This window comes from Astatotilapia calliptera, chromosome 16 (genome assembly GCF_900246225.1).
Source record: "Astatotilapia calliptera chromosome 16, fAstCal1.2, whole genome shotgun sequence".
Classification (NCBI taxonomy): domain Eukaryota; kingdom Metazoa; phylum Chordata; class Actinopteri; order Cichliformes; family Cichlidae; genus Astatotilapia; species Astatotilapia calliptera.
This window is the reverse complement of record NC_039317.1, coordinates 31,764,139-31,780,877: the sequence shown is the minus strand read 5'-3', so window position 1 is coordinate 31,780,877 and position 16,739 is coordinate 31,764,139. Positions and strand designations below refer to the sequence as shown.

The 16,739-nt window shown below is 39.2% G+C and overlaps 1 protein-coding gene across 1 annotated transcript; it reads left to right on the top strand.

Annotated features, from left to right (window-relative positions):
• Positions 1 to 14,675, top strand: LOC113008463 (poly [ADP-ribose] polymerase 14-like). Its single transcript, XM_026145896.1, has 14 exons — positions 1 to 193; positions 309 to 409; positions 871 to 901; positions 1,349 to 3,036; positions 3,342 to 3,572; positions 3,719 to 3,940; positions 5,890 to 5,929; positions 6,046 to 6,198; positions 6,407 to 6,469; positions 6,702 to 6,878; positions 11,741 to 11,968; positions 12,064 to 12,542; positions 12,816 to 12,990; positions 14,375 to 14,675. Exons 1-14 carry the CDS (start codon positions 28 to 30, stop codon positions 14,656 to 14,658), a joined length of 4,038 nt encoding a protein of 1,345 aa, XP_026001681.1. The 5' UTR covers positions 1 to 27; the 3' UTR covers positions 14,659 to 14,675.
• Positions 14,676 to 16,739: the final 2,064 nt, after the last annotated feature.

Sequence of the window (16,739 nt, the reverse complement as noted above, 5' to 3'; positions counted from 1 at the left end):
CTTTGTGCGTCTTCCCGGCCTCTAACGATGGCCGAGGCACACTCATATCCTCTGCTCGTTGGATTCGTAGAAACCAACATACCCAGTTTAGAAACAAAGTTACTGCAGTACTTTCGTACTGTCGGTGGCGACTGTGAGATTGAGTATGAAAATGGCAGCAGGACAGCGATACTGCACTTCACGAGAGAGGAGGGTAAGTTTGGCTCCATGAAGTAAACTGAAAATAATACTACTACTAATAATAGCTTCTACGCCGTATTATCAGTGGAGTTCTTTACTGTAGATTTTTTTTCTCTCTTGTGTCACAGATCAGAGGAATGTTCTGGCGAAAGAGTCTCATCAGATCAGTTTGGAAAAGGGCGTTTTGAAGCTGACGGTTCGTTTATCCACTGAAGCGAAATCATCACAGGTATTATTTATGATAGGCCGGTGTAGTCAAGGGAGATCTGCATACCAAGAATAGTTTTGTATGCCCTTGTCAATATAAATATGCTAAAGTAAAATATAGTAATGTTACACTATTTGTGGGTGGAAGTTGTTGAACCTCCTCCCCAGACTTCGAACTTAAGATTAGTTTATAGTAAACAATGATCTGTGTCTCGGTTTTGAGCTGTTTATCCGGTTCTATAGGTCACATGACTTACCGTGAACTCAAAGCTGTTCTCTCTTTCTGCTATAGGAATATTGCAAACAAAAAAAAACATTACTGTGTCTTTTGTTTTATTTTGCTTTACACAAATTAAGTATAATTAAATATTTTTTCCATTATATTTCTTTAAAGACCAACAGCTATTTATAGTCTGGTCACACAAGATTTCAGTATAATAAAAAAATGGTGAATACATTTATATTTTTTTTTGTTCCACACAGGAATTCCCATTGGATAAAGACAACACGAAATGTAAGTACTGAATAAAAACCACACCTCAATCTTATGCCGTGGATGCTATATATGTAATGAAGGTATTTAGTTTCTACATAATATTTTTTTACAACCATGTGTTTGTCAAAAACTTCTACAAATCTCTAACTGGTATTTAAGGTGTTTTTTCTCTGATTAAGCATGTCTGGGTACATGAAACATTTTCCTGCTGTAATTTTGAATCGAGGAATCACTCCTCAACTCAAATACGAACTTTTGTCTAAAATATGAATTTGTCAGTTCTATTCATTTGTCTAACCCCTCTGTTTTATCAGGTTAGAGTATGTTGTCATCGTTTCACAGAAATTGTGGCTTGACATTGCAATTGTTAGTGATAGCTGATGCATGCTGTTGAGCTGGGTAAATAGAAACAAAAGGTCTTACATATCTAAATTGTTTTACATGTTTGTATTTCTTTCATTACAGCTGTTAAAAACATAAAGATGAAGAATTCCATAAAGAATGACGAGGCCAGAGTTAATCGGTTTTCTTTTTTAAAATGTTTAAGATGGTCATTTAAGTGCAAGCCGTCAATAAAACTTCCCGCTGCCATCTCAGAGCCCATTGACAGTGCTGTCCTCAGATACCTAGCTCAAAATACATCAGCAGCAGAGGCCATTTGCAGTGAAATGGAAAAACATTTCTGCATCGTGAACCTCGGCCAAACTACTGTGACTTTGAGTCCTGTATCTTCTTTACTAAAGCAAAAGGATGCCAAAGCCATCATCAAAGAGTGGACTGATACTGTGAAGTTAGTGTTTAAAAAATCTGAGTCAAAGTTCAAATCTGTGAAGTTCTGTCCAGATTCAGATGCATGGAAAGAGTCTGAGGAAAAGATCAGAGAGATGTTACTGAATGAAAATGTGATTGTAGTACCTGATAAAGACAGAGGTGCTTTATCAGTGGCTGGTCCTGTTAGTGATGTCGACAGACTGGAGAAATCTCTTTCTGAAATTATAAACAAAATCCACAGGGAGAAAACAAGTAAAACTGTAGAGATCGAAGTGTCACCATCAGTTTTCCATCTCCTGCATCAAAATGGGCTTTTGGACAACCTTCTACTTGTGTATCCAGAGGTCAAGTTGTCACCAGAGAGTCCTAATCTGAAAATAACTGGTTTAGGGGAAGAGATTAATGCAGCAATCAATGTTATATTAGATGCAGTACTTACAGTAAAACGACAGAATCTGGAAGTAGATAAATATGTGCTTGAACTGTTGAAGGATGAGCAACAAGAGGAGCTTACAGATGCTCTCCTCACATCTCATCGAATAAACGCAGCATTTGAAATCAGTGGAAACAGGGTGCAGCTCCTTGCTGTTTCTGACACAGATCTGTCTCATGCTCAGGACCATCTAGGACAGCTGTTAACATCTCAGTACATTAATGTTGAAGACAGTAATGTTCTGAAGAAGCCAGAGTGGCAGCAGCTGGTCAGTCACTTAGAGCAGGCTAACAGTAAGCCATGCAGAACTCGAATCAACACAACTGCTCAACAAGTCGTGGTGTCAGGCTACAAGGATAGTGCCATAAAGGTTCAGCATCAGCTTGGTGACTTCTTAACACAGAACGCTCACATAGAAGAAACTGTTGTGGTCAAAGCTAATGCTGTCGTTGAATACTTGGAAGGTTTTAACACATCTTGGATGGAGAAAGTGAAAGACAAGGTGAGAGTGTCCTACAGAAATGAGGCCATCTGTCTGAGTGGATCCAGAGTGAATGTGACACATTGCAAGACTGTGGTTGAAGGTGTCGTCTCTGCTGTAGTCTTTGAAAGTCTGAATGTCTTCAAGTCTGGAGTGAAGAAGCTCTTCCAGGAGAATGAAGCGCTGTATGTTTCCTCAATCAAAACTAAAACTGGTTGCCTGGTTCAACTAGTTAATAAGCCAGGTGGTGGACAAGACAATGATGACACTGCTGTTCAGGATATAGTGGCTGCTGTCAGGCAGGAGTTTGGAAACCACGGTGTCACTCATTCTCAACAAACTCCTCCTCCCAAAGCTCACAAGCCACCAGTTTTTCAGCCTACTGGATCTGACCAGTACTTGTATCATATACAGTCCAAAGAGGGTCTGGACATCCTTCTTACAAAGGGAAATATAGAGGCTACCATGGTAATTTGGATTCTTATTATACTTAATTCAGATTAGATAGTTCTCTTAAGACAGAACTTTTCTTACCACAAGATGACAGACTGCAAGAGTATGTATGTAGCATTGACTACTCACCCTATCAAGCTTTAAATTATTATATAAATTATTATATAATAATTATTTAAATTGTATAAATTATTATTATAAATTATCTTTTTAGTAAAGGGGTTCACTGTGTCTTCTTTTATTGTTTTTTTTTGTTTTATTGTTTATAATAGTTATTTGCACTGCTGAACTGACGACTGATCACTTTCATAAACTTTTAGACAGAGGTGATTGTGAACAGTGTGCCTCCAAACCTCAACCTGAACAGTGGTGCAGTTTCAAAAGCCATCTTGCGTGCAGCTGGACCCAAACTTCAGCAGTCAATAAATGCACAGGGTGCTACTGGAAATGTTGGTGAGATCATTGTTACTGAGGGCTGCCAACTAAAGAACAAAAAGGTTTTTCACACAGTTGCACCTTACTGGGATAATGGACAAGGCACATCTGAAGAGGTAATGTATTCTCATCATAAATAATATATTTTAAATAATCTCTACAGTCTAAAATTGATGACATATGAATATTACTGAAACTAAATGTCATTATATTTATTACTTTCATTATTATTATTAAATAGTATTTATTTGTTGCCTTACAGTGTTTGCAAGGAATCTTTATGGATTGTTTGGACAAGGCAGAGAAATATAATCTAACCTCCATATCCTTGCCTGCAATTGGCACTGGAGAGCTGTGTTTCCCAACAGCTGTCGTAGCCTCTTTGATGTTGGATAAAATCTTAGAGTTTAGCAAAAAGAGAAAACCCAAGCACCTGAAGAAGGTTCATATTGTACTTTACCCCAGTGATAGACAGTGTATTCAGGTAAGAAAAGCTTGCACATTAATATATCACATTCAAATACACAGCAAGTCAAGTTTTTATTTGAACATTGGCTGCCTTTTAATTTATTTTCAGACCATTTTCAGAGGATTTTTTGTTTTGTTTTGTTTCTTTTGGCGCTTTACACTGATCTATGAATCATCCAAGCATAACAAACTCATGGGTTGAACCAGTTTTGTATTCACGTATTAGTAAAGATGTGAATACAATTATTTTTCTTTAAGTATGTCATGCCTGTCAGGCATGTTTGTTCCGATTTCTTTGCCTGACTCTACATAAAATATCACAGATAACACAGTTAGACAAACATAAAAAAAAAGGATTTTTCACAATTATATTCAAGCTGAAAACTTGCATTGGGCGCAGTTTGTCCTTAAAAAAATCTGAGAAAATTGGACAAGCGGACAAGAAAGGAAGAAGTGGTGGGAATCTTCCTCTGGGCATAGATTCAACAAGGTGCTAGAAAGATTCCTCGGAGATTCTGCGCCATACTGATATAACAGCAAATATAATAATGATGTAATAACATATATAAACATATATAAATGATATAATTATATATTTGTTTCTTTCTTGTGTTTCTTGTGTTTTAGATGTATAATTTAATGCCCCCCTCTTGAATCACTATCTTATCATAGTAGAGGAGTTTGTATGTCCCAGGTATCCCAGAGGCTATCTTGTCAGTAGGTCCTCCCATGACAAACTGGTCCTGGTTGAGGGGCCACACAAAGAGCGATTTAAAAACTACAATGAGAACAAAATCAAGGGAACAGTTTACTCTGCCTGGGATAGGTTTACAGGAGCCCCACCCTGGAGCTTGAGAGGGTGCCTGAGGGCGAGTGCCTGATGACTGAGCCTTAGCGTATGGATCCCAGCCGTGCACAGCCCAAAAATGCGACATGGAACTAGCCTGCTGTAGGCCTACCACCCACAAGAGGCGGTGCAGTGTGTGCTAAGCAGCAGCCAGGGGTGGCGACCCCAGCAAACCCATCCCTAACTACCAAAATTAGCATTTGGGGCATGGAACATCACCTCTCTGATGGGAAAGGAGCCTGAGCTAGTGCGTGAGGTCAGGAAGTACCGGCTAGATATAGTTTGGCTGTAGTTATCCAAGGTGAGAGGCGGTAGCCTGGGGTGGGTATCTTAGTATCCCAAAGTTTGCTGTCTGTACATTAGTTTTCCCCAGTGGATGACAGGGTTTGTTCTCTGCACCTTCGGGTCAGGGAAGGGTTCCTGACTGTTGTCTGTGCCTATGCGCCAAACGCATGTGCTCCAACTATAGGAGGATCACACTCCTCCAGTGTGTGAATGGGTGGATGACTGGAAATGTAAAGCGCTTTGGGGTCCTTAGGGACTAGTAAAGCGCTATATAAATACAGGCCATTTACCATTTACCATTTAATTTAATTTTCATTGCTGCAGATTTATTAGCTGCTTATCCCAAATTCCCTTTCAAGTACGTACCAAGAGTGCTCTGCCGGATTGAGGTCTGTGGAGGCCACTGGTACAAAGTATTTTTCCAGTTTTCTATTCTCCAGGGCTGGTGAGCCTGTGTGAATTGTAGTCTCAGTTTCCTGTTCTTAGCTGACAGGTGTGGTCCCCACTGTGGTCTTCTGTTGCTGTAACTCATCTACTTCAAGTTCAGATGTGTTGTGCTTTCATAGATATTTTTCTGCATAACTTGATTGCAATGAGTGGTTGAAATACTGTTGCCTTCGTATCAGCTCAAAGTAGTCTTGCAAGTGTTCTCTGACCTCCAGCACAGAGATGGGCCTTAAGTGGCCTTTTAGGAAATTGAATGGCTCTTCTTTGTGAACTTTCTTTTTAAACTCTACGGGTTGCTGCTTGGTATATTGCATTGTTTAACTTCTGTTTTGGTTTAAATATTAGTGATTTTTTTTCAGTTGAAGTAGATTGTTTTGTTTTTGCAGGCTTTCACTGATGAATTTAAGAAGTTTCCCAATGCCTCAGGTGATTCAAGTTCTACAAAAACTGAAGGCACATAACATTGTTTGTTTTTAATTTTTTTTATCACAACTTTTGCAAACATTTCAAATGTTGTTGTTTTTTTTTTCAATTGTTGATGCCAGGAGGCCCATTCTCTAAGCTCACCTCAACCTCAGATATGCATGAGACTAAAATGGGAAATGTGACTATACAGGTAGTCACAGGAGACATAACCAGGGAGACAACAGATATCATTGTCAACTCTTCCAATGAAAGCTTTTCCTTTAAGTCAGGTAAATCATAGAAAAAAGTGGAATATTACAGTTTTGAAAAATAATTATAGCTATATGTAATTCTCTCCTCACTATTGCACAGTGGACATAGCAGTCAACAGAAGAATTAAGCATCTTTTTAAATTAAGTATGAAATTACAGAAAAGATGAATACAGTAATCATTATCTTTAATTTTTATTATGTGTATAATTTTTCCACTTTATCCAGGAGTCTCTAAAGCTATTCTAGACGCAGCTGGTAAGGCTGTTGAAGTGGAATGCCATAACTTCGGTAAGAAATCACTTTAACTTTTAGATTTTATGACACTGTAACTCAGAGTAGACTCAACCTACAGTATAACAGTTTGGGTTTTTTTTCAACAATAAAAATGAAGCTGACTTAATATAAAGCCCATTTTTGTAATCATACTCTAAGATTGCCAATAAAGGAAATATGGCCTAAATAAGCATCCTCATGGTCATTAAGGGTAAAAGACATAAAGATCCACGATCTCCACATTTAGGTGCCAAGTCCAATCCAGGCATGATAATGACTCAGCCAGGTAACCTAAAGTGTAAGAAGATCCTTCACGTGGTTGGAGATTCTGACCCAGTAAAAATCAACAAGGTTGTGAAAGATGCACTTCAGATGTGTGTGAAAAGCTCCTACACCTCTGTATCATTTCCTGCAATTGGCACAGGTGAGATTTGTTCATGTATTTTAGAAGTTCATGATATGGGAAATCTACATACCATAGTTACGTCAAGCCCAAACCAGAAACGTGTATTATGAAACAGGTTATGTTTTGGATTGTGGATCAATAGACATGAAATCACCTCCTACTGACCAATCAATTCTCTGCACAATAGCAATTAAAACAATTGCTCTATAAAAATTAATGCGTGATTCTAAAACTGGACATGAATTTGCACTAGTTAACTTTATGTCAAATTTGCACACAGTCTAAGCCGGATCTTTACTTACTGTCAAAGCTTTAAACACCAACACCATACATGCAGCTGAAGGAACTTCTGAACTGAAAAACTATTGTCAGCAGAAAGTATAATTGTGGACAAATAGTATGTTTACACATGAAGCAAACGTTTCACTGATAGCAACTCAAAACTGTAAGACCAGACTGACCAGTCTGTGCACTGCCTGTGTTAACTAAAAGAAAGACTACAGCTCATGGCCTCACACATGGCTCTTGGAATGCCTAGAACAATACAAGATCAATGGGACCGTAACACTCTTCATCAGGAGTTTGATGGGGATGTGGCGAACAACAGTATAGGCTAACTTCAAGACAATTGCACATGTCATTGTCAAGTGCAGGATTTAACAAGGACTTTAGAGGCTTTGGCAGTGGCTGGAAAAACGCTGGTGTTTGAGGAGTTCAGTGAGGCAGGTGAAAAAGACTGTAAGACTGCCTCAAGGCAATTCTGGCAACTCAGGATCCCACTGACACATCTTTCAGCAGAGTGTGGGGATGAGGGAATGAGTCATCCATCACTGAGGGTGAGGTCACCAAGTCAGTTAAACAACTCCTTCTAGCAGCCCCTGGGGTCGACGAGGTTAACCCCAAATTCCTGAAGGATGCTTTAGGGCTTCCTTGGTTGACTTGCCTCTACATTGTTGAATAGAAATCTGAAGCGATACCTCTGGATTGGCACATTGGGGTAGTGGCTATCTTCAAGAAGGGGGACTGGAGTATGTGCTCCAACTATAGGGGACTCACGCTTCTCAGTCTGGGTAAGTCTATGACAGGGTGCTGGAAAGGAGGCTGTCCATCAGTCGAACCTCGGATGTGGTTTTTCGTCCTGTTTGCAGAACATTGGATCAGTCATGAGCACTGGGTAGTGACCAAAAGAACAAGATCACGGATGAAAGTGGCAGAAATGAGCTTTCTCTGAATGGTGACTGTTATCTCTCTTAGAGATAGGGTGAGGAGTTCAGCCACCTGGGTCGGGCTTAGAGTAGGGTTTGTTCTCCTCCACATAGAAAGGAGGTAGTTGAAGTGGTTCAGGCATTTAAAAAAGGATTCTTCCTGGGCGCATCCTGGGTTAGGTGTTACAGGCATGTCTCGCCAGGAGGTTTGCCTGAGGCAGGCCCAAGACACGCTGGAGGGATTATATCTCTCAGCTGGCCTGGGAACGCTTTGATGTTCCCCCAGACAAGCTGGAGGAGTTGGCTGAGCACAGGGAGGTCTGGGCTTCTCTGCTTAGGCTGCTGCCCCTGTGACCTGGCTCGGAGAAGAAAATGGATAGAATGGATGGATGGATTTGGTTACAGTTAATCTTTTTGGATTCTTGCTGATGCCCTCTACTATAATTCTGTTGTTTCTCTACTCACTTGTAGGAAACTAGAGGAAATAACTGTAGTTTTAAACGCTTACATGTACACACACAGTTAATGTCCCTCCATTTAGAAAGATGGAGGCATCAGAGTGAACTTCTCCATTCAACACAGAGGCTCTCACAACCTAAATCATGATGTCAGTTCAGAATAAATTTATTTTTTTTAATTACATTTATGTATGCTGTATGCATTTTGTTCATTCCTAAGTTGTGAGTCTACATAACAGCCAAAATACTGTCTTTAATTATTAACATTTGAAATGATGAAGGCACTTGAAAATTAGCTGCCTTCACAGAAAAACACAAACACTTTAAGTACTGTATAAACTGTGTTTACTCTTTCCTTCCCAGGCTTCTAGAATTCCGATTGGCCAAAATTTCTGCACGGCTAGGATTTCACATGTTCTTGACAGTGTTTGACTGTGTTTTTGGCGTTTACATCTGGACAGGTTTTTAAAAAAAAACAAAAATGGAAAAATTCAATTTTCAAAAATACCCGTGTATGTATGGACGTAGCCTCAGTCTCTGGTTTCGACACCTTCTCAGATGTATGCTCATGATGGATAACAATAGTAGTAGTCGTGGTGGTGGGTATTCTTGTTAGACTTTCTTTTTCAGAACCATACAAACTTTAATTGGGTGATGTCACAGTGTTTTGAGTTTTGTGTGGAATTATTATTCTTTCCTTTGTATTAAGACAGGGGTGGGGTAGCTCCAGGCCTCGAGGGCCGGTGTCCTGCAGGTTTTAGATGTGTCCTTGATCCAACATGGCTGATTTAAATGGCTAAATTAGTCCATTAGTCAAGTTGTCCAGTGGCCTAGTTATGAACTAATCATTTGATTCAGGTGTGGTGGCCCAGGGTGATATCTAAAACTTGCAGGACAACAGCCCTTGAGGCCTTGAGTTCCCCACCCCTGCATTAAGAAGATTTTTTAAGTTTAAGCTTTGTACATTTTAGTTATTTTAGTGTATGCATTTGGGTCCTCTCTGCCTGAAACACAGCACCTCCATGACGGGTGACCTGGGTCATGACCCCCCCCCCCCCATAACACCTCTTAACCTTTCTGATGAAACAAAAAAGTGTAAAACTCCCCTTGGCCAGTTAAAAGGTTTTGCAGTGTGCTCAGATTTACAAAATTCACTACAAACTGAATTGTTTATCTTTTAAGGTAGAGGGCATGAGGGTGTGCATTGGCAAAATAAGTAAAATATCCAAAGGCAGGTTTTACGCTTCCGTAAGAATAGCTAAAGCATTCTGACAGAGCTGAACTTGTCACTCTGGTTCATCCAGTAAACAATGAGACTCATTATGTACGCAAGTGCCTTAGGTCCATAATGACAAACAAAGTATGGACATAAAGTGCAACTTATCATTTTTGAAATGAGGCAATTTTCTGTGTTGATTTTTTTAAATAGATTTTTTAATTATTATTAACCACATAGTGAATTTTGGGATTTATAAGTTGAACATCACCATTTATGGAAACTTCCATTAAAAAACAAAACAAACAAACAAAAACAGTGTACATGAAATTTATGTTTCAGTAAGATAACTGATTAGCTAATATAAACTCTGTAACAACTTCTACTGTAAAAATAATATTCTGACATCTAATCTTCTTAGAAGAGACACTTGCTGGCCTATACAGGGAGTGCAGAATTATTAGGCAAGTTGTATTTTTGAGGAATAATTTTATTATTGAACAACAACCATGTTCTCAATGAACCCAAAAAACTCATTAATATCAAAGCTGAATGTTTTTGGAAGTAGTTTTTAGTTTTAGTTTTAGCTATTTTAGGGGGATATCTGTGTGTGCAGGTGACTATTACTGTGCATAATTATTAGGCAACTTAACAAAAAACAAATATATACCCATTTCAATTCTTTATTTTTACCAGTGAAACCAATATAACATCTCCACATTCACAAATATACATTTCTGACATTCAAAAACAAAACAAAAACAAATCAGCGACCAATATAGCCACCTTTCTTTGCAAGGACACTCAAAAGCCTGCCATCCATGGATTCTGTCAGTGTTTTGATCTGTTCACCATCAACATTGCGTGCAGCAGCAACCACAGCCTCCCAGACACTGTTCAGAGAGGTGTACTGTTTTCCCTCCTTGTAAATCTCACATTTGATGATGGACCACAGGTTCTCAATGGGGTTCAGATCAGGTGAACAAGGTGGCCATGTCATTCGTTTTTCTTCTTTTATACCCTTTCTTGCCAGCCACGCTGTGGAGTACTTGGACGCGTGTGATGGAGCATTGTCCTGCATGAAAATCATGTTTTTCTTGAAGGATGCAGACTTCTTCCTGTACCACTGCTTGAAGAAGGGGTCTTCCAGAAACTGGCAGTAGGACTGGGAGTTGAGCTTGACTCCATCCTCAACCCGAAAAGGCCCCACAAGCTCATCTTTGATGATACCAGCCCAAACCAGTACTCCACCTCCACCTTGCTGGCGTCTGAGTCGGACTGGAGCTCTCTGCCCTTTACCAATCCAGCCACGGGCCCATCCATCTGGCCCATCAAGACTCACTCTCATTTCATCAGTCCATAAAACCTTAGAAAAACCAGTCTTGAGATATTTCTTGGCCCAGTCTTGACGTTTCAGCTTGTGTGTCTTGTTCAGTGGTGGTCGTCTTTCAGCCTTTCTTACCTTGGCCATGTCTCTGAGTATTGCACACCTTGTGCTTTTGGGCACTCCAGTGATGCTGCAGCTCTGAAATATGGCCAAACTGGTGGCAAGTGGCATCTTGGCAGCTGCACGCTTGACTTTTCTCAGTTCATGGGCAGTTATTTTGCGCCTTGGTTTTTCCACACGCTTCTTGCGACCCTGTTGACTATTTTGAATGAAATGCTTGATTGTTCGATGATCACGCTTCAGAAGCTTTGCAATTTTGAGACTGCTGCATCCCTCTGCAAGATATCTCACTATTTTTGACTTTTCTGAGCCTGTCAAGTCCTTCTTTTGACCCATTTTGCCAAAGGAAAGGAAGTTGCCTAATAATTCTGCACTCCCTGTACACCTCATGATTATCAGACTGCATAACTACTAAACCTCCTTCTGTGTAACTTGAATCAACTTACAGAAGACTGATGCTCTGGAAAGTTTACTAACAAAACCTGAGACTACACATAAATAGCATGTACAAATCAGTTCTTCAAATTATAATAATAGTATTATAATATTTTTAGGTCAAGGTAATGCACAAGGAAGACTGGTGGCAGATGCCATGTTGGATGCAGTGATTGATGCGTTGAGGCAAAATACCTCCAGTCCCCTGACCACAATCCGCATAGTTATTTTCCAGAAAGCTATGCTAAAAGACTTCCACAGCAGCCTGGAACAGAGAGCAGCTACTGATCGCAAGCCTAAGGATAAACGAAAGGGGACCTTGGCAGGCATTGCCTCCAAATTCAAAGGTAAAAATATGTAGAAGAAAAATCCAGTACTGTTCTGCTGTCTCCAGTCAATGTTGAACCTTAACTTCTAATGGTTTTGAAATGTGGTTTTTCAGCAATGCTTACTGGTGAAAATACTGAAAACCCAAAGAAAGAGAAAGACTGCACAGCTGAAGGTCAGAAAGTTGATGCCACTTGCTTCCACATTTGTGGCGACACTCCGGCTGATGTAGATTTAGCCAAGAAACTATTGTTTCAAGAGCCTGAGACAACCACAATTGAGGACGAAGCCATTGGTAAACTCTGTGATGCAGACCACCAGAAAATTGATGACATGGAGAAGACCATGGGTATAAGCATAAAAATAGAAAACAGTAAAGTCAAGCTCACTATTGAAGGACTGAGCAATGATGTGCTTAAAGCTACCTCTGAGATCAATATGATGCTAACCAGGAAAAGAGAGGGTATTCCTGAGCAGTGGGAACGCATGCCAGCTGAGGCCACATGTCAGGCTTTTGCAGTACAAGCCAAGACATCGGAATATGATGAAATCCTGAAACATTTTCAGGCCTCATGCAGTGGATTTGTTACAAAGGTAACATTTGTTATTTATCACTCAGATCATTAGAGCAAAAGGTTTTTGGTGAATGGATCATCAAATTGATACTGACTAATCATTTCTAGATTTAAATTGAAAATGTATTTTCATGCATCTGTTCAAGTCTTTGTGCAGTCAAACCATTATGAAGTTAGTGTTAAACATTTTTTTTTAAATCTTTTAAAAAGTTTGTTTCACAAGAAAGCCAATAAAAGCAGTTAACATAAATCTACATCAGACTACACAAAAAAGCACTTTTCTTCTTCTCAGATTGAGCGGATCCAGAACCCTGGACTGTGGAAGCGTCTACAGATCAAGAAGCGTGACTTGGAGTTGAGAAATGGTCATCAGAATAACGAGAGACGCCTTTTCCACGGCACCTGCAACACAACTGTGCCAATTATCAATGACCGTGGCTTCAACAGGAGCCATTCAGGAAAGAATGGTGAGATATTTGTGGGTGGGGGATGTGTCAGTGTGCCAATTGTTTTCAGTTTGATCTTAATGCTACCGAGAGTTACAGAGTTGGCCATAAACACACTTTTTCAAAATCAGCTTTAGACTACAGAAAGAATGGAATACACAGAATGTGGAGAAAACTTGCACAAGGAACAATGCTGAAAATAAATATTTTAGAAGACAGTGAGAGACAATAAAAGGTGGGAATGCGGAGATCAGAATAGGGATTATAAGTACTGGGATTGTGGCTGGTAAAAGGAAAGAGCTGGCTGATATGATGGGCAAAAAGGAAGGTAGATATATATTGTGTGTAGGATACCAGGCGGAAGGGAAGCAAGGTCAGGAGCACCGGAGGTGGATTCAAGCTGTGCTACAATGATATTGAAAGGAAATGAAACAGAGTATGGATAATCTTGAAGGGAGAGAATGTGAATAGTGTTGTGGAGGGGAAGAGAGTGTCAGACAGAATCATGGGTTTCAGGCTGGAAATCAAAGGGTTGATATTGTCTTCAGGGGGAGAAAGTGGTGACTGGAACAGCCTTCAGTGGAGATCTAGGTGAAAGGAACAGAGGTCAAATTTGGAAGAACAGATGGAAGGGGGTTTTGCTAAAAGGATGAAAATGGCTGTGGCCACCAAGTAAAGTCAAAAATCGAATATATGGGTCCACAGTGTTTGGGTTGTGGCTGCCCCTCCGGTGTACTTGCTGTAATTTCTATCTGTGGAAACCGAGGACTGAATCTTCAGATGATGTCTTCTGCTCATCACAAGACAGAGAGAGAAAAAACTACCGCATTTTCCGAGCCGCCTTCTTTATACTCTTTTGTCCATTTGCCTCTCTCTCTCTCCTCCTGTCTGTCATTTACATACATCCAGCCACACTCTATCATCCTCTCCATCTTCAACCTTTCAGTCTCTTTTAACTAAGGCGGTGGTTATTTCGTTGAAAGCATTTCCTTACATCTTCTTCTTTTCCATATTATACTTAACAAAATTTTTCAATAAATACACCGCATATGAACTTTCAGTTGTGTATTCAACAGCACTTCATACCATTTCTCTTATTCAGAATCATGTATAATGATTGGTTGGCAACATATTTCTATGTCTTTGACTACAAGTTAATTTGATTTACTATTAGCAGAAGCACACAGAAATAAACTCTGTTTTTGTATCAGACATAAAAGACTGGATGTTAATATTTTCTACTCTCTCTGTTAGTGTGAGTTTAATGTGAGGTTAACCTCAATGTGAGGTTATGGAAGTTTGAGAGGATTTAGTGTTTGATTTTCAGACTGGTGCAACTACTAGGAATAACAGAAAGCGTGTCAAAGCGTTTTTCCGTTGACTTTCTGCTGTTCTTTATTTTCAGCTGCATTTTATGGTGATGGCACATACTTTGCTGTCAATGCTAGTTATTCTGCCAATGACACCTACTCCAAGCCAAATCAGAACGGGGAAAAGTTTATGTACGTCTGCCGAGTTCTGACTGGTGACTTCACTCTTGGACAACAAGGCATGATTGAACCACCAGCAAAAAAACTCGGATCCACTGACCTGTACGACAGTGTTGTGGACAACCTGACCAATCCCACCATGTTTGTTGTCTTCCATGACACCCAGGCTTGTCCTGAGTATTTGATTACATTCAAGTAATGGTAAATGGCCTGTATTTGTATAGCGCTTTACTTGGTCCTAAGGACCCCAAAGCGCTTCACACTATACACAATCATCCACCCATTCACACACACATTTGTGATGGCAAGCTACAGTGTAGCCACAGCCGCCCTGAGGCGCACTGACAGAGGCGAGCCAGTGAACAAGATTATGAGACATAATCAACTTACATCATAAAAGTGAGCCCATTATGCTACTTTTTAACTCTATGTATTTATTCTTTGACTCTATTAGACTAGCTCTGCATGGTCCACAGTTCAAAATCATTTGAGCCTTTTATTGGCTCAAATTGTGGTCATCAGAGTTTTGTAACCTTGTAAACCAAAATATCTGAAAATCTTGTGTTTGTGCATCTATAGATGATAGTTTGTGTGCTTGTAAAAAAATATTTACACGTTACACTTTTTTTTTGTTAAGGTCTGTTTACAGACAAAGCAAAAAATTACATGTAAAACTCTGCACTTGAGTTCCCTGGCTGTGTGTGTTTCAACTTGCAACTACAAATTTTGACCTGATTATTCTTCCTTTCAGCTGATTGGTCAATGTCATGTCAATCACAAATTTAACCATCCAGCCAGAGAACAGATGGGTTTGGCTGTCAGAGAGGTGCTTTACAGGAATACAGGAAAAATAGAGAAAACAATAAAACATAAGATGGTCACAGGAGGAGATAGATGCCCCTGATCTTGAGACACAAAAACTCAAAAGCATGGAGGACTCCACCCAAAGTCCAACTTTATTTTACTCCTTTCGCCTCCTAGGCAAACCCTACACAGGTTTTTTTTGTCTTCTATTTTAAGTACAGAAGATTTGTGTTTTTTATGTGTTTGTATGTGTTGATTAAACATACAGTTTAAGGTTATCAAAGAAAGACTAAAAAGAAATAAAATCCTATTTTAAACTCTACACCTTCTGTTTCTGCCTTTACCTCTTCAGTATTGTATCACTGGAGGATCTTTACCTTCCAAAGCAACTTGAGGTGACTGCTGCTGCCATGTGGTGCTATATAAATAAAACTGAATTGAATTAAACTAATCCAGCTTTAACTTGTCACATGTTGTGAGTGTAGCTGTGTATCCATCTGAATCCATGGAAAGGTTTATCACTCTGTCCTAAATCTGTCTTTAAACTTACTTTTTTGGTCTTGCTTGCCTTAACTCTGTACCAAAATGCTTATTAGGATCACAGTCAGTCATAACATTTCTTCTGGACAAACATTTGAATGCTTGCCCATCCTACAAGAGGAGATGAACTGTTCTGCTCAGGGGAGATGGAAAGGCCTTATATGCTAAAACTAAACTAACCTTTAAAATTAAATCTAGTGCAAACTATGGATAGTGTAATACATTTCCCATTTCCTTACCATGATGAAAGTTGTTTTTAGTGAAATAAGGGTTGGGATGACAGCATCAGCACACTCTTATACGTGTAGTTTCACTTAAAAATTCATTCAGTTAAATTTCACCCTATACTGTCTCCTTGTGGAAGACAATAACAGTGTTCATCATATTCTGTGATTCTTTTCAAACAAATAACATCAATAACACTTTCTGTTAGAGGAACACAAACATTTTCTGGTAATTGTATAACAAATTTTGTGTATTTTCTAGGTATGAAAACCCCCCACATCTTTTAGTATAACATGAATTAAGTATAGAATTGCTTATATGCTGGGTTGACAGATTTTTAATTTTGTCAAGTTGTCAGTAGCCCAAATTACAAATAAAATAACATTTTCAGAAATTAATTTCTCATCATAATAAATGCATCTCATAACAGTTAAAATGTAAGCCCTGTTTGTTTGTCAGTAACCACTATCCACCTCCGTGAAAGAAATTTGTCAGGTTTGACCTAATGTGTAACTTCTATATCGAAATTAGACACATGAGACAAGTGAGATTTGTGGTATTTTTTTAATGCTTAAACATTTTTATTTCTAATATTAAGTATTGGCAGTACTGAAATATAACTTAAAACACTCTTTGAATATCAATTTTCAAACAAAGGATAGCCAACTAAAATACGTCTCTGTCCTAAGATCGAGTGGAACTCAAATAGGT

Excerpts from the sequence above, each read along its gene's own strand:
- LOC113008463 (XM_026145896.1), top strand. The coding sequence starts at position 28 with ATGGCCGAGGCACACTCATATCCTCTGCTCGTTGGATTCGTAGAAACC. Across the intron at positions 3,037-3,341 it reads GAAATATAGAGGCTACCATG|ACAGAGGTGATTGTGAACAG; the intron begins GTAATTTGGATT and ends ATAAACTTTTAG. Across the intron at positions 3,941-5,889 it reads GTGATAGACAGTGTATTCAG|GCTTTCACTGATGAATTTAA; the intron begins GTAAGAAAAGCT and ends TTGTTTTTGCAG.